The 24,486-nt window shown below is 49.6% G+C and overlaps 3 protein-coding genes and 1 pseudogene across 13 annotated transcripts in view; 1 reads left to right on the top strand and 3 right to left on the bottom strand.

The window, feature by feature from the left end:
• Positions 1–114: 114 nt before the first annotated feature.
• Mbd6 (methyl-CpG binding domain protein 6) lies at positions 115–9,289 on the bottom strand. Of its 5 annotated transcripts, none has more exons than XM_045152044.1 (13): positions 9,240–9,289; positions 6,232–6,295; positions 5,915–6,051; positions 5,337–5,439; positions 5,052–5,214; positions 3,771–4,820; positions 2,960–3,621; positions 2,555–2,708; positions 2,285–2,454; positions 1,758–2,171; positions 1,621–1,673; positions 1,230–1,293; positions 115–1,088 (listed from the first exon to the last, which is right to left on the bottom strand). In XM_045152044.1, the coding sequence occupies exons 3-13, from the start codon at positions 6,025–6,027 to the stop codon at positions 1,014–1,016; spliced, it is 3,021 nt and encodes a 1,006-aa protein (XP_045007979.1). In that variant the 5' UTR covers positions 6,028–6,051; positions 6,232–6,295; positions 9,240–9,289; the 3' UTR covers positions 115–1,013. The 5 variants fall into 5 exon arrangements, with proteins under 5 accessions (XP_045007979.1, XP_004650082.2, XP_045007976.1 ...); XM_004650025.2 differs by lacking the exon at positions 9,240–9,289 and adding an exon at positions 7,328–7,479; XM_045152041.1 differs by lacking the exon at positions 9,240–9,289 and adding an exon at positions 6,957–7,094.
• Positions 8,345–14,446, top strand: Ddit3 (DNA damage inducible transcript 3). Of its 4 annotated transcripts, none has more exons than XM_045152051.1 (5): positions 8,345–8,659; positions 9,397–9,561; positions 11,979–12,022; positions 13,469–13,627; positions 13,851–14,446. In XM_045152051.1, the coding sequence occupies exons 4-5, from the start codon at positions 13,490–13,492 to the stop codon at positions 14,217–14,219; spliced, it is 507 nt and encodes a 168-aa protein (XP_045007986.1). In that variant the 5' UTR covers positions 8,345–8,659; positions 9,397–9,561; positions 11,979–12,022; positions 13,469–13,489; the 3' UTR covers positions 14,220–14,446. The 4 variants fall into 4 exon arrangements, with proteins under 4 accessions (XP_045007986.1, XP_045007984.1, XP_045007983.1 ...); XM_045152049.1 differs by having other exon boundaries at positions 8,347–8,659; positions 11,979–12,026; XM_045152048.1 differs by lacking the exons at positions 8,345–8,659; positions 9,397–9,561 and adding an exon at positions 9,920–10,080.
• Mars1 (methionyl-tRNA synthetase 1) overlaps positions 14,386–24,486 on the bottom strand; it is a 26,925-nt gene continuing 16,824 nt past the window's right edge. For 3 of the 4 annotated variants that reach the window (XM_004650017.2, XM_045152047.1, XM_045152046.1), the window contains exons 13-22: positions 21,792–21,887; positions 21,548–21,665; positions 20,818–21,031; positions 16,537–16,668; positions 16,348–16,452; positions 16,066–16,252; positions 15,023–15,094; positions 14,881–14,904; positions 14,699–14,791; positions 14,386–14,600 (exon numbers count right to left, since the gene is read on the bottom strand). In XM_004650017.2, coding sequence (XP_004650074.1) covers positions 14,454–14,600; positions 14,699–14,791; positions 14,881–14,904; positions 15,023–15,094; positions 16,066–16,252; positions 16,348–16,452; positions 16,537–16,668; positions 20,818–21,031; positions 21,548–21,665; positions 21,792–21,887 — 1,188 coding nt within the window. In that variant the 3' untranslated portion in view covers positions 14,386–14,453. The remainder of the gene's footprint in view (positions 14,601–14,698; positions 14,792–14,880; positions 14,905–15,022; positions 15,095–16,065; positions 16,253–16,347; positions 16,453–16,536; positions 16,669–20,817; positions 21,032–21,547; positions 21,666–21,791; positions 21,888–24,486) is intronic. The other variant, XM_004650018.2, reaches the window with a different exon arrangement.
• Positions 22,946–24,055, bottom strand: LOC105943863 (annotated as a pseudogene).

The raw sequence follows: 24,486 nt of genomic DNA, 5'->3' as shown, positions 1-24,486 counted from the left end.
ACAGACAATGCAGGGCAAAACAGGCAGTTTAAGCCACTCTCTATTATAAGACTATTTCAGCGGTGAGCTGATCTTACCAAAGACCTAAGTAAAAAATGAGTACAGAGCCAGAACCAGAGTTTCAAAATATTCTCATCTGTTAAATTAAGAGTGTCTCCCATAGAAAAGCAGTGGAGGCCCCATAGGGCAAGTACAAAACAGAATTAAAACTCCCAAGGGTCTTGTCTTTACAAAAAAAAAGGCAGGAGGCAGCCCCTGGACAGCTGGTCATGCTGGCCGCTCCGGTTGGACCACGTTGCATAATCCTCAGTCGCATCATCACAACGTCTCTGAGCGTTTTGATTGGGGGGGGCGGGGGGAAGGGAGAGTGTAGTGTGTATGGGAGGAGAGATCCAGAAGGCTCTTTGCCCCCTTGCCCCTTTTTTCTATCCCAGAGGAAAGCAGAGGGAACCTGGCTACACCTTGAAATGAGGCTTTGTGTTTCAAACCTGGGGACAGGGGTAAGAGGGGAATCTGTGCTTTGAGCAACCTGAGCCAGAGGCAGAGGGGTGCTGGAGGGATGAAGGGAAGATGCATGATGCTTATTGCTTTGTACCTTTCACTGGGAAGGAGGGCAGCAGCCAACAGTAGCTCACAGGTTTGTAAACTGAGCCTGCTGGCTTTAAGAAGGGAGGCAATGAAGTCGAATTAAATATAAAAGAGTCATTTGTGCAAAAATAACTTAAACAAATAAAAGACCTGGGGAAGGGGGTGTTCCCCTTAGCGCCTGATGGGGGCCATATACCACCCCCCCAGGCCTTTTCAGTGACATGGCTTTGGGGGGAGGGGGTGAGCGTCCCTACCCCCTGCAATGGCTCAGGATGGGATTGTAGGGGAAGGGGTTGCATTTGTGCTCCGAGTGGGGAGTAGTGCCCCCACCCACTGTCCACAGGTGCAAGTGGCTGGCAGGGGCTCCCAAGGCTCAGCACTCAGCTCTCCCCACACAGGGTCAGATCCAGCTCCAGGTATGGCTGCTATGGGGCCAGTTTCCTCCTCTTGTTTTTGGCAGGACGTCCAGGGCGGGCCCGGGGAGGCAGAGGGACAGCCGCCTATGAAAGGGAAGTTGGAAGAAGTGATTAATTACCTAGGTATCGGGTAATCTTTACTCCCTGCTCCCTTTAGCCTTCCCTTTCTTCCTGCCGCATCCCTTCTATGCCTCTAACCCATAACATACACAAACCCACACTTACTCGGGTTGTAGGGCTGGGTTCCAAGGTAACGTCCTGGCGGGAGCTATTGCTGTTCCGGGCAGGGCTGCAATAAGGGGCACAGATGATCAGGAACAGCTCCCAAGCACCAGGTGAATTTCAGAAGGCTGGGTGGGAAACTTTCTACATTTGGATAGTAAAGGCATAATATCCTTATTCACAGTCAAATCAATATCTGCCCCTTTTGACAACCAAGCCACTATTTAGGGCTAGGGGTGGGGGAGGTAGCTCAGTGCCTAGCATGCTCAAGGCCCTAGGCTTGGTCCCCAACACCACAAAAACAAATGAAAGCCAAGCCACTATGTGAACATTTCTATAATCCCCAACAAGTGAGGCAGCAAAGGCCAGCATGGAGGGAGGGGCTAGCACTCACTTGTATTTTCTTCTCCGGCCACGACGAGACTTTCTGACTATCCCTGGGGGCACCTGAGGAAAGATGGACAGTGTGTATGAGGAAACTGAAAAAGGCTGTTTCCTTAGTGCCTCTGGGCCTCTCATTACTGAACACACCTTAAGGTCCTCAGAATGAGGCCCAGGAGGGGGTGGATCCTTGGGCTCAGCACCCCCTTCAGCCAGCTCCCCATTATGTTGCCAGTGGTGGGTCCTTCTTGGGGACCGTTCCATTTGTCCATTGAAGCCACCACGTGTTCCCCATTTAAGGGCCAGTCGGCCAGGTTCTCGCCGGCTTCCAGGCTTTCGGCCCCGGCCTGGCCTGGCCTCACCATTAATGCCCCTAAGTCCCCCTCCTCCCCTCCGGCCCCGTTTCCCTGACCCCCTCCCAGCAAGCAGCTCAGGGCCTGGGGGGTCAGGTGAGCTGTGGGGCTGGGCTAAGGCACTGAGGGGAGGCCGGACAGGGTCTGGTTCAAGGGCTGAGGTGGGGCTCTCAGGGGGCAGGCAGGGTGCTTCCGGCTGCTCTGGAGGGATCTGTTGGCAGAAGTAACATCTCTGTCAGTTTCAAATGTAGTCCTCTGTACTAGAATTCAGAAAACTTGAAAGATTTTTCTCCCTGACAAAGACCCCCACCATCATATCCTCACCTGGAGACTGTGTAGCAGGCAGGCTAGGGGACTAGAAGCCTCTGAGAGGGGGGGAGGAGCTCCACCCCCAGGGAGGAGCTGCAGTCCCAGCTGGCCAGAGAGAAGAGGACCAGGAGGCTGCAACAGGCTGGGGAGGGTTCCAGGGCTGCTGGTCAACGAAGACAGATCACCTGTTGAGAAATTATAGTCATGAGTCTCGAGACTCTCTTCTCAGTTCAAATTCATGCAAGTTTCCCAATTCCGACAGCTTCTCTTTCACACCAGACTCACCCAGCAGGCTGGCACTCAGCAGAGGGCTAAGGAGTTGAGGGGGTCTCCCTGAGTTGGAGGGGGCCTTGCCCAGAGAGGAGGCCCCCGGGTCAGTAGTTGCCGTGGTGACACTGGAGGTAGGTGGTCCAGGTTGGGGGGCACTCAGGACACAGGGCTAAGAAAAGAAAGGTTACAGCACGTGGTAGTGTTTAAAAGATTTAGTTACTTTCACATGCACTGTCAAGACAGAAACCTCAAGGTAAACCATGTTTATGAAATAGATTCCTCCTTATAACCATCCTACCCCAGCCAAGATTAAGCCTTTCTCAGAAGCCCAAAGGAAGAGCCCAGGCACAGAACTGGATTCCCAATTCCATCTTCATTCTATCTCTTGTTCTGTCCCACCCACTCATCCTCTAGCCTCACCTGGGGGGGTGTCCCCGAGGGGGGATCCAGGCTGGCAGCCAGCAGCGCAGAATTTAAAGCTATGAGGGTAGGTGGGGCTGAAAGTGGGGGGAAGAGTAGGGGGGGCAGGTCTCCCAAACCTGAAAATGGCTCCCCACTTGGACCCCCAGCTCCCTCTGCAGATCCCTCCCCATCCCCAGCTGTGGGGCCCAGGGCCAACAGGGGCAGAAAAGAGGCAAGGAGGTTGCTAGGTGGTGCAGAAGGAGGGGGGAGCAGGTCCGAGGGGGGTGGCGAAAGTAAGGAAGCCACCAAAAGCGATGGCCCTTCGGGCTCGCCTGGGGCTAAGGGAGGGCCAGGTCCTCCTGGTGGGGGTAGCAGGGGTTCAGGGGGAGGTTGTCCTCCTCCCCCAGCCAGCACACCAAATAAACTGTGGCTGAGCAATGGAGAAGGTGGAGGCTGTCCGAGACTCAGAGGGAGAGGCAAGGCCCCCAGCATACTGGGGAAGCCAGCTCCGCTCAGCGCCAGGCCCTGCTCAGGGCTAGGAAAAGGGAAAGCCTCCCCACCAGCCAAGGGAGGCAGAGGGCAGGCTGGGCCTGCCCCCATCCCCAGCCCTTCAGATGGGCTTTGAAGCACAGGGCTGGGGACCAGGGGGGCTTTGGAGGCAGCTGGTGGGGCAGGGGCACCTGTAAAAGAAGAGAGACATTCCGTTTGAGCAACACTTTCTGAATGGCAGCTCAAGAATCCAACCTCCCTGCTCCCAGACCAAAAAGCCACTGAAGAGCTCACTCAACTCCCTTCAACCCTGGCTGAGGAAGGACTTTCAACATCATACCTGGCACACTGCTGAGGCTGCCACTGGTGGTCCCAGGCAGGGAGGACTGAATGGGGTGCCTGGGTTGGGTTGGGCTCCCTGAGGAGAGGATTGGGGGAGGAGGAAGGTGTGCATCTGACCCCAAAAGGTTAAAGCTTCCATCAGAGTGGGAAGGGCCAGGGGTGGGAAGTCCCAGCAGGGACAGTACAGAAGGGAGAATAGGTTGGGATGGCTCCGGGACAGGAAAGGACTGAGGGACAGGAGCAGGGGCCCGAGGACGGCTCCGCCTGGGGGTTTGAGGGCCTCCCCCTTCTAGCAATCCCAAGACAGTTGGAGGCCGGCGGGGACGACGCTGAATGGGACGGGGTGATGAGTGGGAAGCTGAGGGTGCCTGGGCACGGGGCCTCCGGCCCTGTAAAGTGCTGGGAGGGGGTAGCTGGGGAGGCTGGGCCTTGGCTGCTGCAGAGAGCAGACTGCTAGCCAGGAAGGGGGATGCCCCAGGCCCCTCCACTGTGTGGGCCCCTCCCAGGGGGCCAAGGACCAAGGGCAGGTGCATAGTGGCTGAAGACACTGGTGGCTGAGTGGCAGGACCAGGAGGGACCGGGGGACCAGGGAGATTATTGCTTGGAGGCAGGGGAGGGGGTGTTAAGGCATCACTACAGTGGAAGAGAGGAGGGTCTGAAGCTGGTGAGGAGGAAGCATGAGGGGTTGGAGGAGAGCCCAGGTCAGAGGGCACCAGACTGGATCGGAGGGAAGCTCCCCAGTTATATGAGGGGGCATTGAGACTGATCGCAGGTGGAGGAGGTGGGGCTGGAGAGGGAGCATTGCCCCTTGGGAGGAAACAGGGGCTACTGCTGTCCCCAGAAGAGACTGACTCAGGAAGCCTTGGTGGTGGGAAGAGCGCCCCAGGGCCTGCTAGAGTGGAGAAGGTCTGGGGGACTGAAGGTGATTCTTGGGGAAGGGAGCCAGGACCCCCATTAAGTGGAGTTGTAGGAGGGACTCGACAGGGAGGGCGGGCAGAAGAGGGCCCTGGGGACACAGTGTGGAACATTTGGGGGCTTGCTCCCTCTCCTGCAATAAATGAGAAATGAAGGATCAGCCTGTGGGTCTCCTACCATGGACTTTTCTTAAAGTCTTCTCCAGTCCCATCTCCCCCAAGTTCCCAGCTCCATTTCCCCTCCTTTCACCAAGCAGCTTTCCACCCAACTCCACAATTCTCACTCCTTGTCACAGAGGTCATCCCATGCCCCTCCCAGGCCTTCAGGTTTTCTTCAGTCTTCTGTGAAGTGGTAGAAAACTTACCAGGAGAAGAGTGTGAGCAGGTGGTCTCCATGCTGCGGTACAAAGTTGCCATAGCAACAGCTTTCCGCCTGTGGTTGCACAGCTTGGTCATGTCCTCCTCTGATGCTGGCCCCACCCCAGCCCCACCCGGGGTCACCGGGGCCAAAGGGTCAAAGTTGAAAACCTGTAAAGCAGAAGCATGGACAGGACCCTGAGAGGCAGAATCATGAGACGATAGCATGATCAGTAATTTGCCTTAAGTCTTTGGCTTATCCCTAAAGTTCATGGCATTCTCAGGACTCTGACCTTGGGGACATTGAGTGGACACTCCAGACCGCACTTGCAGGTCCCATCGCTGAGGAGGTAGCTCCGGGTTTGCTCCAAGGAAGACAGCTCTGTGCCACTGGGGCTGAGAGGACAGGATCACAAGATATGGAGTTAAGTGTGCAGTCTATCAGGAGATATTCCCTAAAGGACAGATCCTAATTTGCCAGGAAGGGCAGAGGGCAAGGGATGTGAGAAGAAACAAAGAAGGAGGATGGGTTAAAAAAATACATGAAGTAAAAAGGCTGAGTGAGGAAATGAGGGGAACGGAGAACAGCAAGATGCCAGCGACTGAGCTGGGTGTGGTGGCTCACACCTATAATCCCAGCACTCCAGAAGTTGAGGTAGGATTGCTGTAAATTTGAGGCCAGCCTGGATTACAGCGTGAGAGAGTGAGTCCCAGGTCAGCCTGGGCTAGAGTGAGACCCTGTCTCAAAAAAAAAAAAAAAAAAAGATACCAGAGACTGAAGCTTTGAGGGGAGAAGATGGAAGAAAGCAAACTCAGGCCACAGTAGGGCAGTCAGGCTGAGAAAGCTTGGGGAACTCTGAAGATCCCATACCTGATATAGAGCACAGCACCCTCTCGCACACAGCGCTGCCAGCCGATGGGGACAGATGTGGCCACAGGGCCCCCAGCTCTGTCTGCTCCACTGCTCTCATTGCCCCCATTCATTGTGTGTAATCAGCTCCCTTGTGCCTGATAACACAGACATCCATGTGGGCACTGGGAGGATTAAACTGGGCTGGGTACCTGAGGGAGAGCTCCAGAAATGCAAAGGTAGTGGGAGACCCAAGGAAACTCAGGGAGCCTGACTGGTAAGGGGAGCCCCTCAGAGAGCTAGGGAGCGGGAATTCTCGGCCACACCACCATGACTACCTGAACATCTCTGCAAACATTGTGCGGTCCAGTCTAAAGCCGGGGCCACCAGCTTAGCCCACACCTACAACATAAGAAAAAGAAGGAATTCTCAAGAACCTACCACAACTTAGAGCACTCTCAAGGAAAGGTCCTTAATAATGTCAGGTAACTGTCTATAAGGACCTCAGAGATCTACTGACCAAGTCCATAGCTGTCCTTTCCAAGCAAGCCCAGTCCCTAGGGACCAGAGGTTCAGCAGTTCAATTCCTAAGGACCACGAAATCATAGCCTAATTTCTTCACATATGAAGGGCCAATCCCCTTTGACCTACGGGGACAGAAGACTTCAAGGAGTGTGAGCAAATTTCCATACTGCCAGTCTACTAAGAAGTTTCCCCGTGTCTGGACGGTGCTGTTCCCTCCCCCAGGAAGATCATATAAAAAGCAGAGATTGCCCCACAGGTCACCAGACAATTGCCCAAGTGCCTGCTGGAGTTATACCAGCAGAACCCCCCCCCCCATGTCCACTCCATCAATCACAGATCTAGTTCATTTGGGGCTAGAGAGAAGTTGGAATCACAGCTCTGTCTTCACCTAGCATCGCAATAAGCTCCTGATCCTCTCTCAAGCCCAAGACAAGGGGATTCAGAACCTTCTATCCCACTGGCTTCCAATTTGCAACCAGAGAGATTCTCCTCCGATATGCAGGAAACACCCCTCAAACCTGCAGGAATCATTACCAACCTCACCACAGCTCCCACCCCACACTGACGGCCTCCAAACTTTCCCTCTCATAACAAGGCGCCCTGTCACCCAGACGGCTTCCTTCAGCTCGGGGAGGAGGGGAAGGCTCACGAAGTAGGAAGGAACTTGGGGAGAGGGCGGGCGGAGGGTGGGCAAAGCGCTGAAGGAAGAGAGGTCAGGAAGGCAGAAGTCAGGCAATGAGTGGGAGAAGCGGCGGGGGCAGGTGAGGGCGGGGGAGCGAGGCTGGGGCCGGGAAAGGGGCCGAGAGGACGCGGAGGGGCAGAGGGTAGGGACAGAAGGGGAGGAGAGGAGAGGAGACGGGAGGGAGGGGGAGGAGGGGGAGGGGCGGGGGGGCCGGGCCCCGCACTCACCGCGGCCCATGGTTCGGCCGGCCCCGCCCTGCGCAGTCGCGGCCCAGAGGGTGAGTGGGAGGGGGTGTGAGGTGGGTCGGTGGAGCCCAAGCCTCCGGTACGGCCCCGGCCGGTCTTAGCAGGAAGCGCCGCCACCGCCGCCGCCGCCGCCGCGGATCACCGAGCGGCTTCCCGCGCATGCGCCATAGGGGCCAGGGGCAGCCCTGGGGATTCCGTTCCCAGAAGGCACCGCGCAGGCTGCTGCCGCCGCCGCCGTCGCTGCCGCCGCCACCGCCGCCGCCGCCGCCGCTGCCCGGACGGGAGAGGGGCGGGGCCCGGCCCCCGCCCAGCGGACAGCCGCGAGCCAACAGGAGAAGACGCAGTGCGCATGCGGGAGCGCGCCTACCCCTCCCCCACAACCCCCCATTAATCCCCAAGAGAACAAACACCCCACGCGCCTCCCCGCCCCCCCACCCCCCCTCGCTCTCCGCGGAAGGATCTGCGCCTCTTCCCAGGCCACTAGTGGCAAATCCCAGGCGTCCCCGGGGAGGGGCCCTTCCAAAGCCACAGTCTGTTGGGGGAGCCAGGAATGCCGGTCCGGGAGGGGCTAACCCCAAAAGATGAAAAGTCGCGACTTGCCCTGCCCCGCCCCAAAGGCTTCCCGGGTAGTGTGCTGGGACTTGACCCGCCTCCCCAGGTCAACAAGTCACAACACATCCTTGGTCTGTCAAGTCACATGACCTCGGCTTGTCACTGACAACCTGGTCCGTCTTTAGGCCAAGAGAGACCATCTGGTTCAACCCACTCCCTCCTCCATTAGCAGAAGGGAAATGGAGGTCTGGAGCAAAGCAGTCTGGTCAAAGACCTGTCACTGCCACCATCCAGCTGCAACCGATCTTGGAGGAGTTTCTACTTAGAGAAACTCTGGCTTTGCCCTGAGGATATGACAGGCTACAGAACAGGCCACCACGGCCACCACATGGCCTCTGTTTTCATGGCAGCAAAATATTTAGCATTTGCAAGGTGCTTTTACTTTCGTTCAAGTTGCTTTCAAGTTCACATTGCTCTCATTTTACTGTCGCCTCGTTCTTTACACGAGCATGGTAGGATCTCTAGGCTAGTGAGGCTGCAACCTGGGTTCCTGACAGCCCAGGCCAGGGCAGTCATGTGCTAAAGCGCGCGCTCGTCCCAGGCACTGTAGGTCATGGCCTCAGACACCTGGGAGGCTGGAAGCCAGTTCCTGAGCAAGGAGCCACAGGGCTCGCGGTCCATCGATCGGAGAGAGTGAAAAGGAAGGGTACTGGTCTTCGGGGAAGGGCACCACGCGGCGAAATAAGCGGGAGACGGAATCAGGTAAACTCAGCAAACAATTCTGGTGTGCCAAGTGCTACTCAGAAACAAGATGTCAGAGGCGCTCTTCTTAGAGAAGTGGGAAAAGACCAAGGGGAATCCAGTGCCTCTACCATTGGGGGGCGTTGGGAAGCTAAAAGGGGTTAGATTTGAGAACACGTCAATCCAGGTGGACAAACGCAAACTTTAAAGGAGTTTCAAGGGCCTCTGGGTCCATTAGCTGGGAGGGGCCAAAGAAAATGGGAGTCCCTTACGAAGGGGGTAAATCGGGGGTAATGAGGTGGGCAGAGCCACAGCCCCGGGGAAGACAAGCTTCAGGAAGGCTCTGCACTGCAGCCTAGGGGTGGCCACAGTTTGATAGCCGTTGGAGCCGTTGGGTGCTGGGGAACTGACGCCCCGCCCTCTCCTCACCCCCACCCCTACTTGCCCCCCTACCTCCCCACCCCCCGCACCTCCCACCAACCTCGCAGTCCTTTGCGCGTGCGCGCGCAGACACCGGTTGCCAAACATTGCATCATCCCCGCCCCCCCGTCCTCCCCTCCCCCTCCAAACTCCCCTCCGCGCGCGCGCATGACTCACTCACCTCCTCCGCGAAGGCTCGTGACCCAAAGCCACTTCCGGGTCCAAGACAACGTAGACCCCCTAGCGGGAGGGAGGAGGGGGCGGGGCCCGGCGGGCTCCTGAGTGGCGGCTGGGGAGGAGGCGGGGCCAGTGACAGCGTGCCGCTTTTTGATTGGTAGGCCTCGGGATCCGGCCCCTGAGAGGAGGGCAAGGCCACCGTAAAAGATCGTCGCTGGGCGCTGGGCAGCTCAGAGCTTGGAGTGTAACACTTAGAGTATATCATGTTGAAGATGAGCGGGTGGCAGCGACTGAGCCAAGACCAGAGCCGGAACCTGAGGAGAGAGGCAAGTACTCCGTGTACCCCCTACCTTCCCATCGTCAACCTCGGCTGTCCCCTCAAGTGTCCCCACCTCCTTCCACAAGTGAACTTGGGGACTGTTCGAGGAAGGGACATGGGGAGTGAACGGAGGAATCATTTATCCAGGAGGGCCCCCCTCTTCCTTTGGGAGACTGCGTCACCGCTCCCCTGCCCAGAGACGGACCTTGCCCTGAACTGCTAGGGAATCTCCTGGTAGCAGGCCGCGGGGCAGCTTATTAGGCCTGTCCAGGGGGAGGCGGGGAAGCAGGACACACGTCTGTCCACTCGGGCCGTTTCCGCCTCTTAGCCAGTGACATCCTACCCTCTTCCCTACTTGCAGCTGTCTCAGCTGCAGCGCCTCAGTGCCCAGCATGATCCAACTGAGGCTCCTGGACTTGGAGATTTGACCCGTGCAAGGGCTGTTTGACGGACCAGGAGCCAACATGGATTTTCCTTTTTCTCCAGTTTGGGAATCCGGACAAGAGAGCAGCTTGGTTCTCTTTAAGTATGGAAAAGTATTTGAGATCTTCCCAGGATAATTTCCTCTCGGGATTGATTCCTGCCTCCTCCTCCTCCGGCCCTGTCTCCCAACTAATCTCTGCAACCATTGCATCAGGCCAACCCACTGTTTGGCTCTATAGCCCTCTGGCCTGGAACTCCAGTGCTGATGAAAGCCAAGTCCCACACACTGGAAGGCAAGGGAGTTTTCCCCTGAGAGGACAATCCTGCAGAGAAACACTCAGGGCAATATTGCATCTCCAGTCCTCAGAGACAGGCAGCTACAGCTCTGCCCCTGGGCTTACTCTTCCCTTCCCTATAAGGGAATCTCAGAATTTTCCATTCATTCACCCACTATGTGCCAAACAGTTTGGGGCTCAGGATCTAGCCCTGACCAGTAGAAAAACTGTTCTCATAGGAAGTCCAAGAGCCAGGGAGAAAGCTAAAGCAGAGAAAACAAGTGTTGGGGGGGGGAGCTAGGTGGCAACACCTCACTGAGGGGGCCTTTAAAAGACCCAGAAAGGCAATCTAGTAGTAAGCCATGCAGAGAATGTGGGAGAACTTTCTAGAAGGTGGAGCCCCTAAGAAGCATACCTAGTATCTTTATGTACAGGTCGGTAAGTTGCACTGAAGGGGAAAAGGATTGTCAGTCTTGCAAGCCATGCTGAGGGTGTTAGACTTTATGAAGTTATTGGGGTGTTCAGAACACAGTAACTTTTTGTTTTGTTTTCCGAGGTAGGGTCTTGCTCTAACTCAGGCTGACCTGGAATTCACTATGTAGTCTCAGGGTGCCCTCAAACTCACCACAATCCTCCTACTTCTGCCTCCCAAGTGCTGGGATTAAAGGCATGCACCACTATGCCTGGCTAAGAAAACAATAAATAAACAAGAGCAAAAATGGAGAGATGGGGCTGGAGAGATGGCTCAGCAGTTATGGCACTTAACCCAATTCAATTCCCCATACCCACATAAAGCCAGATGTACAAAGTGGCACATGCACCTGGAATTTATTTGCACTGACTAGAGGAAATAAATAAATTTTTAAAAAGATGGGGAGGGGAGATATCTGCAAAGAGCCTACCAAAGTAATCCAGGGGAGGAGAGAGAATTAATCTATATTGGAAATAGTTGAATGGTGAGAAAGGGTTAGATTCTATTTTTGAAGAATGAGTTAAAGAATCAAGGATACGGCTTTTGACTTAACTAGATGCAGTCAAATAAGAACCTTGGAAGAGAAAGATCAATAGATCTTTAGACATAATCTGAATATGTATCATGGAAAAGGAGGTGGCAAGTAGGCAGTAGACAACAGAATTGTGGGTCCCAGGGCAGATTCAGACTGGAAATGTACATTTGTACTCCATGGGAATGGAGTAAGACAATGTCACTAGCTTTATACTCTTCCTTATAATTTAGTGCTCACCCTGGAAAGCTTTGAGGCTTGCCTTGACTTTATATAAAGCTGAGTTGGCCAGGTCTTGGCTATTATGTAATGAATACTACAAATGTCAGCAACCAAAAATAAAGTCAAGCGTGCTTCTGACCTTGGAAATGGCTTTCAGGATCCTTTAACTAAACATACATCCTGCAGGACAGTCAGTACAGAGGATCAGTAAGAGGCTAGAAGTAAAGAACTTGCCTCTCCTCATTTCAAAAATAGTCAACATTTTGGGGATGGAGAGATGGCTTAGAGGTTAAGGCATTTGCCTGCAAAGCCAAAACATCCCAGTTCGATTCTCCAGGACCCACATTAGCCAGATGCACAAGGGGGCGCATGCATCTGGAGTTTGTTAGCAGTGGCTGGATGCCCTGCTGTGCCCATTCTCTCTCTCCCTCGTTCTCAAATGAATAAATAAATAAAAAAAATATATTTTAAAAGTCAACCTTGATCTTTGTTCCCCACAGTGTTCCAGAAGGAAGTGTGTCTTCATACATCACCACACCTGAAAGTAGGTAAGCTTAACTAAACCCTTTCCCCAAACTAACTCCTGCTTAAAGCCCCTTTCCTGGGATCCAAAGAAGCTATTAAAAGACCTAGCAATCGTAGGCAAGGAGAGTTTGATCTGAGCAAGCTTTTGCTGTTAGACCATGTCCTTGTAGCTGAACCCATAACACGATTTTTAGAGCAATTCCCAATTCAAAGCTGGCTATCAAAGTCAGCCTCAATAGAAACAATTAGTTTGTCTCATCAATCTTCAGCCCCCATCAAAATTAGACAAACCCAAAAGACAATTTGCCTAAGTTCCCTACAGAGGAAAAAGAAGTACAAATGGCCTGGTAATTGACCCTGGAAATTACTAGTGGAGTTCCCAGGTGGGTTGAATACTTTTACTAAAATCCCTTAAGAATATACATTCAAGCCAGGCATGGTGGTGCACACCTTTAATCCCAGCAGCACTCGGGAGACTGGGGAGGAGGATTGCTGTGAGTTCAAGGCCACCCTGGAGTAGAGCAAGACCTACCTCATAAGACCAAAAAGAAAAAAAGAGCCGGGTGTGGCGGCGCACGCCTTTAATCCCAGCACTCGGGAGGCAGAGGTAGGAGAATTGCCATGAGTTCGAGGCCACCCTGAGACTCCACAGTGAATTCCAGGTCAGCCTGAGCTAGAGTGAGACCCTACCTTGAAAAACCAAAAAAAAAAAAAAAGAGAGAGAATATGCATCCATACCCAGGCATGGTAGCTCATGCCAATAATCCCAGTACTCAGAAGGCAGAGGCAGGAGGACAATAAGTCAAGGGCAAGCTAGGCTTATATAGCAAGACCTTGTCTCAAAAATAAGTACAGCTGGGCATGGTAGCACATGCCTTCAATTCCATGACTCAGGAGGCAGAGGTAGGACTGTCGTGAGTTCAAGGGCAGCCTGGAATTAGAGTGAGTTTTAGATCAGTCTAGGCTACAGTGAGACCCTGCAAAAACAACAAAAACAGGGCTGGAGAGATGGCTTAGCGGTTAAGTGCTTTCCTGTGAAGTCTAAGGACCCAGGTTCGAGGCTTGATTCCCAAGTACCCACATAAGTCAGATGTACAAGGTGGTATGTGTATCTGGAGTTTGTTTGCAGTGGCTGGAGACCCTGATGCACCCATTCTCTCTCTGTCTGTTGCTCTCAAATAAATAAAAATAAAATTAAAAAAAGTTTCACAAGCTGGGTATGGTGGTGTGCACCTTTAATCCCAGCACTTGGGAGGCAGATGTAGGAGGATCGCCATGAGTTTGAGGTCACCCTGATACTGCATAGTGAATTCCAGGTCAGCCTGGGCTAGAGTGAGAACCTACCTCAAAAAAAAAAGTTTCACAAAAAAAAAATAAATAAAACAATTTTACAAAACAGGCTGTAGATCAGTTTTGGTAACCTGTGGTATCACAGTACTTTCATCCTGAGTGTGTACTTTCCTAGAACCTGCTCCCAACTGCAGAGATGGCAGCTGAGTCATTGCCTTTCACGTTTGGGACCGTGTCCAGCTGGGAGCTGGAAGCTTGGTATGAGGACCTGCAGGAGGTCCTGTCCTCAGATGAAAATGGGGGTACCTGTATCTTACCCCCTGTGAACAAAGAGGTGAGGATACTGGTCTTACAACAGGGGAAGTCAGGGTGTGATGGTGTGTGCCAGCACTTGGGAGGTGGAGACAAGAGGATCAAGAGTTCAAAGCCATCCTCTGCTACCTAGAAAGTTCAATGCCAGCCTGGACTATATGAGACCCTGTCTCAAAAATGGGGAAAAGAAAAACTGGCTGGGGTAATATGTGTCCTTCAACTAATATCACCTCATTTCCTTGAAGGAAGAATCGAAAACCTACACCACTCTTGACCCCTCATCTCTAGCTTGGCTTACTGAGGAACCAGGACCAGCAGGGGTGACAAGCACCTCCAAAAGCCCTCAATCTCCAGATTCTAGTCACAGTTCTGTGGCTCAGGAGGAAGAGGAAGAAGACCAAGGAAGAACTAGGAAACGGAAACAGAGTGGCCAATGCCCAGCCCGGGCTGGAAAGCAACGCATGAAAGAGAAAGAACAAGAAAATGAAAGGAAAGTAGCACGGTTAGTTGAAGAGAATGAAAGGCTCAAGCAAGAAATCGAGCACCTAACCAGGGAGGTAGAGGCCACACGCCGAGCTCTGATTGACAGAATGGTTAATCTGCACCAAGCATGAACAATTGGACCATCACTCCCACCTCTGGCTGCCTCCTACCTTTCCTGGTATGGCTATTGACCACTGACTGTCACACCAGTGCCAATGATGGAATCCTCGGTCAACTGTATGTGTTCAGTGGGGGAACACTTGAGGTAGAGCAAATAAAAGGGTCTAGGCTTGTGTATACAGACAGATTGTACATTTCTTTATTATTGTTCATATCGAGTAAAGTCACTTTCTGTGAACAAGTTCTCACTTTTTCTTCTTGCCTTTAGGAGTTTCAAGGGGTTTCCCCTCAGCCAGAGCCAACTGTTTCTTTAGATCCAAGAGTTTAGCCACCTCTGCAGCAATCTGGTTCTTGTCTGCCTTTTGTGCTTTCAGTTCTCGGACAGTGTTGCCCTGAGAGAAGTGGGGGAGGGAAAGATAATCATGAGGCCACAAAAATACCTGTGTGAGATGCAGCTTTTCTGGTCTCCCATAGGGCTTGGGCTTTGTACCTGTTTGGTCACTTCATCCATCAGCATTTGTATCTGCTGTGGCCCAGCTGTTGTACCAGTCTCTACAACTGCTGGCTTGGGGGACACTTTAGCCTACAGAACAACAGAATTATTTAGTACGCACTGCCATAAAGATATGCTGACCTCCCCGTATTACATAACATCTCTGGAGAACTGATTACCTTTGACTCCAAGGACTCTTCTAGCTAAGACAGGAAAGAAAAGCTACAAGTAAGGAAGCAGCAGGGTCAAAGAGGTGGAAAGCAGTGAGGACTACTTGGGAAAATAAAGATGGTGGTGGGGAGGGCAGAATAGCTTTCTCACCTGGCCCCCTCCAAAGCGTTGGCGCAAGCTTTCAATCTGGTCATTTTCCAGTTTTTGGAACAAAGGACTGACCTGTGAAAACAAATAACAAAACCATTCACTGATACATAGAAACTACCAATAAGGAGAATCTCTCCAACCCTATTGACATCTTGAAATCCTAGGTATTGGGCTGAGAAAATGGTTCTGAGGTTATAGGTACTTGCTTGTAAAACCTATTGGCCTGGGGTTCAATTCCCAAGCCAGACAGAAAATGGCCTAAGCATCTGGTGTTTTCAATGACAGGAAGTCCTGGTGCACCCATGTGGGCATGCACACACACACAAACACATATATGCAAATAAAAGTTAAGAAAAAAAGCCAGGCATGGTGGCACATACATGCCTTTAATCCCAGCACTTGGGAGACAGGTGGGAGGAACATTGTGAGTTTGAGGCTAACCTGAGACTACATAGTAAATTCCAGGTCAGCCTGGACTAGAGTGAAACCCTACCTTGGAAAAAAAAAATCCTAGATATATTTTATAAGAAATGGCAGCATATCTGATGATTTCAGAAATTTAGCAGTCACTGAAAACCCTAGTGAAAAAGAAAACTGCAGTGATGAAGTGACGTCAGTGTCGACATTTAAGGTGTAACATCTTGTGTCAAAGAGGAAATGGCTATACTACATTTTTCCCACCCAATGCCTACTAACACCATGGAGAACAAGTCATCCCTGTTACTCCAAACCTCTTTATACTACTTAGTTTAATATGCCAGTTCTGGCTCCTGACATGAACGGCACTATAAGTATGCAGATAATAGCAAGAATCTTTTATGAGAGCACACACAGGTGCAGAGTGCAACAGGCTGGGAAGATGGCTCACCAGTTACGGCACTTGCTTCCAAGTACAGAGTGAGAAAAAGCGAGGAAGGGATTCTGAGAATAGCTGTAGAGCCCCTCGTCCCAAGCAATGCCAGTTAGGTCTTTTTTAAGCCCACCCCAAAGGTAACAAGGCAAAAACATGAATTTTAAGAGCAGCTGGCCCTTCTGAGACCTACTGTGCCAATCTGGTGTCCTGCTGGTAAGGTACAAATGAAGTTTGTGGGAAGGATGCTGCAGACTGCAAGTGGGAGCTGTAGCTGGGCCTGGATGGTGGCACTAACTGTGGGCATGTAAGGCTGGAGCATGACAGACAGCAAGGCAGCTATATTCACTGCCAAACCTGTCACTGTGCCTGCCCGCTGCCTGTGGAAAAAGAGACACTAGTTAAGACCTCCAAAAAGGCACAGCCTACCTATCCGTGCCTTAATTCCTACAGCCAGCCCTAATCCTGAACACACCTGTCAGCCTCACTGCCTTTAATTCGCTTCCAGGGCTCATTCACTTGAATGTACTGGTTACCATGCCGAGATATGGTGAGGATACTGCGCAGGGCATCCCGGATCCTGAAAAAGGAGGCGGCAAAATGTATAGGCTCTCAACATGCCAACACATCACAGATGATAGATATCCAGACATAGGTTACTTACCGAACCTTCTCCAGCAGCTGGTGATAGTGCTGGAGCTCCAGGGTGATATGTGCCAGCAGGCGCTGATCATCAGGGGTAAGTACCACCTCAGGCACAAAACCCCCAAAAAACTTAGACACAAACATGCCAGCTCTTGAGGGTACAGAAGGAGAAAAAAAGTTATTGCCTAGTCTCCTTAGAGAAAGTTCATCCCATTTCCACAACTTTTCATTATCTTGAGATTCCTGCCCACACCTAACAGTTCCTGTCCCCTCAAGCTAGAAAAAAAGCTTAAATTCTATATTCTTTCTCTCCCCTAAAAATATGACAAGTAAACGTAGAGTTACGCAACTGTACATTTTTTTTTTTTAGTATACTCAGAATGACCAAGCTGAAGCATTTGTTGAATACAATCAAATAGTCTAATGAAGACTGAACTAAAGACCAGGAAGCAGAGGAGGACTAAAAAACATTAACACAGACAAGCGTGATGGTGCCCACCTTAATCTCAGCACTCGGGAAGCAGAGGTAGGAGCATCACCATGAGTTTGAGGGCACCCTGAGACTACGAAGTGAATTCCAGGTCAGCCTGGGCTAGAGCGAGACCCTACCTCAAAAAAAAAAAAAAAAAAAAAAAAAGGAGAACATGAACATGTGTTTGTGTGAGAAGGAGGGGATCCAATCCAGGGCCTCAGACTTGCTAGGCAAACAGTATACCACTGAGTTAGAAATCCAGCCCAGGATTTTTTTGTTTTGTTTTCTTTTTTGAGGTAGGGTTTCACTCTAGTCCAGGCTGATATGAAATTCACTATGTAACCTCAGGTTGGCCCTAAACTCATGGTGATCATCATACCTCTGCCTCCAGAGTACTGGGATTAAAGGTATGTGCCACCACACTTGGCTCCAACCCAGGATTTTAAAAAACTTTTTTTTTGTTGTTATTTTTTGAGGTAGGGTCTTGCTCTAGCTGAGATAGGAGGATTGCCATGAGTTCAAGGCCACCTTGAGACTACATAGTGAATTCCAGGTCCACCTGGGCTAGGAGACCATGCCTCGAAAAAACAAAAAAGAGAAGGCTGGAGAGATTGCTCAGCAGTTAAAGGTGCCTGCAAAGCATGACAGCCTGTCTTCCATTCCCCAGTACCCATGTAAAGGCAGATGCACAAAGTGATGTATGCATCTGAAAATAGTTTGCAGTGGCCAGAAGCCCTGGCCTCTTGCCTCATTCTTTTCTCTCTCTCTTTCTCCTTGCAAATAAATAAAAAAATATTTAGGACTGGACAGATGACTTAGCAGTGAAGGCATTTGCCTGCAAAGCCAAAGGACCCAAGTTCAATTCCTCAGGACCCATGTAAGCCAGGTACACAAGGTGGCACATGTATCTGAAGTTCGTTTGCAGTGGCTGAAGGCCCTGGCATGCCCATTCTCTTTCTATCTGTCTCTCTCTCTCAAATAAATAAAGTAATATGTATATATTATAAAAATATTTAAAATAAAAAAAAAAAACTTAAGGGGCTGGAGAGATGGCTAAATGGTTAAGACACTTGCCTGCAAAGCCAAACGACCCAGGTTGGATTCCCCAGAACCCACACAAGGCCAGATGAACAAGGTGATGTGTTTCTGGAGTTCATTTGCCGCAGCTATAGACGCTAGCACACCCATTCTCTCTCATTCTCTCTCTCTCTCTCTCTGCCTCTTTCTCTCAAATAAAGTATTTTTTAAAAAGTCTGGGCTGGAGAGATGGCTTAGTGTTAAGCGCTTGCCTGTGAAGCCTAAGGACCCCAGTTCGAGGCTCGATTCTCCAGGACCCATGTTAGCCAGATGCACAAGGAGGCGCACGCGTCTGGAGTTCATTTGCAGTGGCTAGAGGCCCTGGCGTGCCCGTTCTCTCTCTCTCTGCCTCTTTCTCTCTCTGTCTGTCGCTCACAAATAAATAAATAAAATCTTTCTCTCAGTGTCTGTTTCTGCTTGCAAATAAATAAATAAACAAAAATTTTAAAGGAAAAAAAAACTTGGGCTGGAGACATAGCTTGGCTGTTGGGGCACTTTCTTATGAAGCCTAAGGACCCAGATTTGATTCCCCAGTGCCATGTAAAACCAGATGCATATGGTGGTGCATGCATCTGGAGTTGGTTTACAGTGGCTAGAGGCTCGGGTTCACCTATTCTCTCTCTCTAATAAAAAAACAAAAATAGCCAGGCATGGTGGCACACATCTTTAATCTCAGCACTTGGGAGGCAGAGGTAGGAAGATCACCATGAGTTCTAGGCCACCCTGTGAATTCCAGGTTAGCCTGGACTACAGTGAGATCCTACCTACCTGGAAAGACCAAAATAAATAAATAAAATATATTTTTAAAAAAATGTTAATGGACTGGAGAGATGGCTCAGCAGTTAAAGCACCTGCCTGCAAAACCTAACAACCTGGGTTCAATTCCCCAGTACCCATGTAAAGCAATATGCACAAAGTGGCCCATGCATATTGAGTTTTTTTACAGCAGCTGGAGGCCCTGGCACACCCATTCCGTCTCTCTCTTCTCTTTACCTCTCTCTGCAAAAATAAACTTTAAAAGCCAGGCATGGTGGTGCATGCCTTTAATCCTATCACTTTAACCCCTGGTAGGAGGATCACTGTGAGTTCAAGGCCAAACGGTTTGCAGAGTGAGTTCCAGGTCAACTTGAGCTAGAGTGCAACCCTACCTCAAAAACAAAACAAAACAAAAAAGCATAAAAAAAAAAGTGGGGGCTGAAGAGATGGCTTAGCAGTTAAGACACTTGCCTGCGAAACATAAGGACCTAGGTTCAATTCCCCAGTACCCATATAAGCCAGAGGCACAAGGTGGCACATGTGACTGGAGTTTGTTTGCAGAGCCTAGGGGCCCTGACATGCCCATTCTCTCTCTATCTGCTTCTCTCTCTCTAATAAATAAAATAAAGTGAGTTAAAAACAAGGGCTGGAGAGATGGCTTAGCGGTTAAGCGCTTGCCTGTGAAGCCTAAGGACCCAGTTCAAGGCTCACTCCCCAGGACCCACGTTAGCCAGATGCACAAGGGGGCGCACGCATCTGGAGTTCCTTTGCAGTGGCTGGAGGCCTTGGTGCGCCCATTCTCTCCCTCTCTCTATCTGCCTCTTTCTGTCCCTCTCAAATAAATAAACAAAAATAACAAAAAACAAAAACAAGGGCTAGAGAGATGGCTTGATGGTTAAGGTATTTCCCTGCAAAGCCAAAGGATCCCAGTTTGATTCTCCAGGACTCACATAAGCCAGATGCACAAGGGGACACATGCATCTGGAGTTCGTTTATAGTGGCTGGATGCCCTGGCACATCCATTGTCTCTCTTTCTCTCTCTCAAATAAATAAATAGGGGTGGAGAGATGGCTTAGGGGTTAAGCACTTGCCTGTGAAGCCTAAGGACCCCGGTTTGGGACTTGATTTCCCAGGACCCACATTAGCCAGATGCACAAGGGGGCAAGCGCATCTGGAGTTTGTTTGCAATGGCTGGAAGCCTTGGCGTGCCCATTCTCTCTATCTATCTGCCTCTTTCTCTCTCTGTCACTCTCAAATATATAAAAGTGATCAAATAAATAAATAAAATATATTTTAAAACAATATATATATATATCCCTTAAAAAACAAGGAGTCGGCGAGAAGTGGTGGCACACGCCTTTAATCCCAATACTTAGGAGGCAGAGGTAGGAGGATCACCATGAGTACGAGGCCACCCTGAGATTACATAGTGAATTCCAGGTCAGCCTGGGCTAGAGTGGAACTCTACCTTGAAAACCAAAAATAAATAAATAAATAAATAGAAAAACAAACTATGCAATGATCCACTTTGACCCACTTTTCCAAATTAGATCTCTATAGCTAACAATTCCTTCTAAACATATCTGGTCTATGGGGCTGGAGAGATGGCTTAGTGGTTAAGGCACTTACACTGCCTTCAAAGCCTAAGGACCCAGGTTTGATTCCCCAGCACCCACATAAGCCAGATAGATGCACAAAGTGGCACATGTATCTGGAGTTTGTTTGCAGTGGCTACAGACCATGGCATAACATTCTCTCTCTCTGCCTCTCTCTCAAATAAGCAAATAAATTTTGAAAAAAGTTAAAAAAAAAAAAACAAACAACTCTGGTCTATACTGTGTGCTGAAAGCCAATCCCAAGTGATGGCAATCAACTTTCCCCAATGTACTTCCCACCCCTCAGCCTCTGCCCTTAGTATTCTCCACACTCCTCTCTGCTGCGGGAGAAATGGCCCCTTCCTCGCTATCTGCCTCATCAGACTCCACCAAAGCCTACCTGTTGATGAAGTTGCCCAGGTTGTTAAGCAACTCAGAATTATTCTTGATGAGCATGTCTGTCCAGGAGAAGGCACTGTCCTGGCCCTCAGGCCGAATGTACAGCAGATAGAAGCGCCAGATATCAGCAGGGATCCCTGTGTCCTGAGCCATGTCTCCAAACACTCCTATCCCCCGGCTCTTAGAAAATTTCCCATCCTCATAGTTCAGGTACTCTGGAAAGGACAGACATAAGAACCACCTGCACAAATCACACCCTTCCCCTCCCTAACCCATCAACTCTTCCTTTGCCCTTAACAGTGGGTGCCCAGTGTCCCTTACTACACATCTGGCTTGTTTTCCTCCCTGTTTGCATTTATTTATAATTTTTTAAATTTATTTTTAAGTTTTTTGAGGTGGGGTTTCGCTTTAGCCCAGGGTGACTGGACTTCCACTATGCACTCTCAGGCTGGCCTCAAACTCATGACAATCCGCCTACCTCAGCCTTCCAAGTGCTGGGATTAAAGGTGTGTACCACCACGCCTGGCTAGCTTATGGTTTATTATAGTTTTAGCTTTGGATGTTTCATTTCAGGTGTTTATTTCCCTCCTTTGAACAGTGTTCCCATGGTTTACTTCCTGTTTCAACTCAACTTCAACCTTAAGATTTAGCAATTTTCCAGGAGCTCCAAATTACTGTCTTAGGCTTCATTCCCTAAGAACACCTCAAATGCACTCTGCCAGGGTACCTACCTGTAGCAATGAGGTGCTTGACCAAGGTATAGTTGTCCTCAGCTCCTAGGGCTGAACAAGGAAAGACTAAGCCATGGAAGGGAACATTATCTTTGGCCATAAACTGGTAAAGGTCCACCTAGAATACAGTTGGAAGAGATACCATCTGAGAAATTCTTCAAAAGCCCAAGAAGACCACACCCCATCCTAACAACTCATACCACTAACCCTCTGCCCACAGGTGGACTAACCAAGAACTGCTTACTTGCTCTGGATTCTTCCACCATCTTTCCCATTCATCTGTATAGTTGGCTGTGATGGACAAGTAGCCAATAGTGGCATCAAACCAGACATAAAATACCTGGAGGAAAATACAATATGGATCAATCCAAAGTTTCAGGATGAAAGAAAATATGAATAGTCTACTAAATCCTGAGGTTGAATGTTTTAGTACATGAATAAAAGTTAAAAGGTGGGCTGGAAGCCGGATGTGGTGATAAATGCCCTTAATATTCGCACTGGGGAGGCAGAGGTAGGAAGATCGCCATGAGTTTGAGGCCACCCTGAGACTACATAGTGAATTAAAGGTCAGCCTAAGCTAGAATGAAATCCTACCTCAAAAAAAAAAAAAAATGTAAGTACAATGATTGTGATGGGGAGGTAATATGATAGAGAATGGAATTTCAAAGGGGAAAGTGTGTGTGTGGGGGAATTACCATGGGATATTTTTTTATAATCATGGAAAATAGTAATAAAAATTTAAAAAAAAAAAAAAAAGATGGTCTGGAGAGATGGCAGTTAAGGTGCTTGCCTATGAAGCCAAAGAACTCAGGTTCAATTTCCCAAGACCCACATAAGCAAGATGCACAAGCTGGCACATGCATCTGGAGTTCATTTTCAGCGGCTGGAGGCCCTGGTGTGCAAGCCTCTTTCCCTCTCCCTCTCTCAATCTCAACGAGTATTTTAATGGTAAATACTTATTATTAAAAAACAGCAGAGATTTGGCCTTCATACTTAAGAGTTTAACATGAGTCTTCAAGCCTCTTAAAAGAACTGTAATACACCTAAAGAGAAAAATGGTCTTGCTATGTAGTGCAGGCTAGTCTTCTAGCTCAGCATTGAGTGCGGGGATTACAGGTGTGTGCTACCACAACCAATAAAGAAAAATACCTTGACTTCATCTAGTTCAAATTCTAGGTATCTCACATAGCTGGGCCCCCAATTAGAATATGAGTTAGACTGCTTCTTGAGCACAGCCTTTACAGAATGCAATCAATGACAGCACTGCTAGTTACTTTACACCCCAGATTTCCTTGACATCAGATCTTACACTTAACTGTTCAAGGTCAACAAAACTGGTAATAGAAGCATCGGTAATTGAATTCAGGAGAGGATGCAGGGAACAACAAATAAAATCCCCTAAGGAGCTGATTTTGGACTTTCAAATATATGTGACCCTGTGGGACCAAAAACATCCATGAGCACTCTTTAGTATTAGTTTATTACTTTTAGGAAATACAGTTATCAAGACATGGTCCTAGATACCTGTCAACTTCCTACAGCAGTGCCTCAAGTCAAAATTTTACAGATTCTATTTTTCTACATCCCTCCATCACTGATGAATATAATCCCACCAAAACAACTAACCATTTTCTCATTTGTCTGAGGCTTTTAACTGAGTTCATTCTTTACCCTCAAACATCTTTATACACAAAAATGGTCCAAGTAAATGAATAACCAATGGCCTTCCCAGAATTTCACTGGGCATTTTAAATTCTTTCGAGGCAGGGACTCACTCTAGCCTAGGCTGACTTGGTGCTCACTCTGAAGCCCAGGTTGGCCTCAAACTCAAGGTGATCCTCTTACCTCAGCCTCCCAAGTGCTGGGATTCAAAGTGTGTGCCACCACACAGCGATCAAGAAAATTTAGATCCTTGAACTGTTCATAAGTTAAAGGAGGCAACTCCTCTCCACAGATGATTTTCTGTTCTAAGTAACACTTTTCTTGAAGTGTTTGGTCTTTGGACAAACAGAAGCCCATCCAGGCACTGGTGGCTGAGGACCTGTGCTACCCTAGGGGGAGCAGCCCAGTGAGCATCCCTGCTATTTCCTCATTGTCAGAGGACGCCCGTCCTTGCATGTAGAGTCTAATGAAGTTTGGAGGGTGTCATCAATTTTCTCTTCTGACTGCCTGCATTTCTGGATTGCCTTATAGAAAATGTTCTTGATCTCTCGATGAGCTGTGTCCCTGCATCTGAAACTAGGCAAAGGCAGCCAACCTGGCAGCAACGAAGCCACGTGGCTAAAGCCCATCCAAACCTGCGTACGGCTGGGCCACCTTCGCCTTGAGCTGACTTTTGATCTCCTTGACTAGTAAACAATGGCTAGCTGCTAAAATTAGCTCACAAAGAGCTTCAAACAAATTTCTTTCTCCACTTTCTCCCCAACTTTGAAAGTATTCCTTTGTTTCTTTTTCAATTATAGAAACATAGTGTTTAAAGTGGGCTATATTGAGGCCACTTTTTAACATGTTTTCTGTTCTAAGAAAACCTTCTCATATGCATTTTCCAGGAATTCAACTGGACTTTACCCAAATGCTACAGAATGTCCAAGGAATGGAATTGGAGAGAAAATACATGGTGGACTTTTCTGAAGAGAAGGGCTTTGCTGGGACACAAGGATGAAAAGTACTTGGTCAGACTGGAGAGATTAAGTGCTTTAAGCGGTTAAGCGCTTGCCTGTGAAACCTAAAGACCCTGGTTTGAGGCTCGACTCCCCAGGACCCATGTTAGCTGCACAAGGGGGCGCATGCATCTGGAGTTCGTTTGCAGTGGCTGGAGGCCCTAGCACGCCAATTCTCTCTCTCTCTCTGCCTCTTTATCTCTCTGTCTGTTGCTCTCAAATAAATAAATAAAAATAAACCAAAAAAAAATTTTTAAAAAGAAAAGGATTTTGTCTTCA

This window comes from Jaculus jaculus, chromosome 6, assembly GCF_020740685.1.
Source record: "Jaculus jaculus isolate mJacJac1 chromosome 6, mJacJac1.mat.Y.cur, whole genome shotgun sequence".
NCBI lineage: Eukaryota > Metazoa > Chordata > Mammalia > Rodentia > Dipodidae > Jaculus > Jaculus jaculus.
This window is presented reverse-complemented; position numbering and strand designations above follow the sequence as displayed.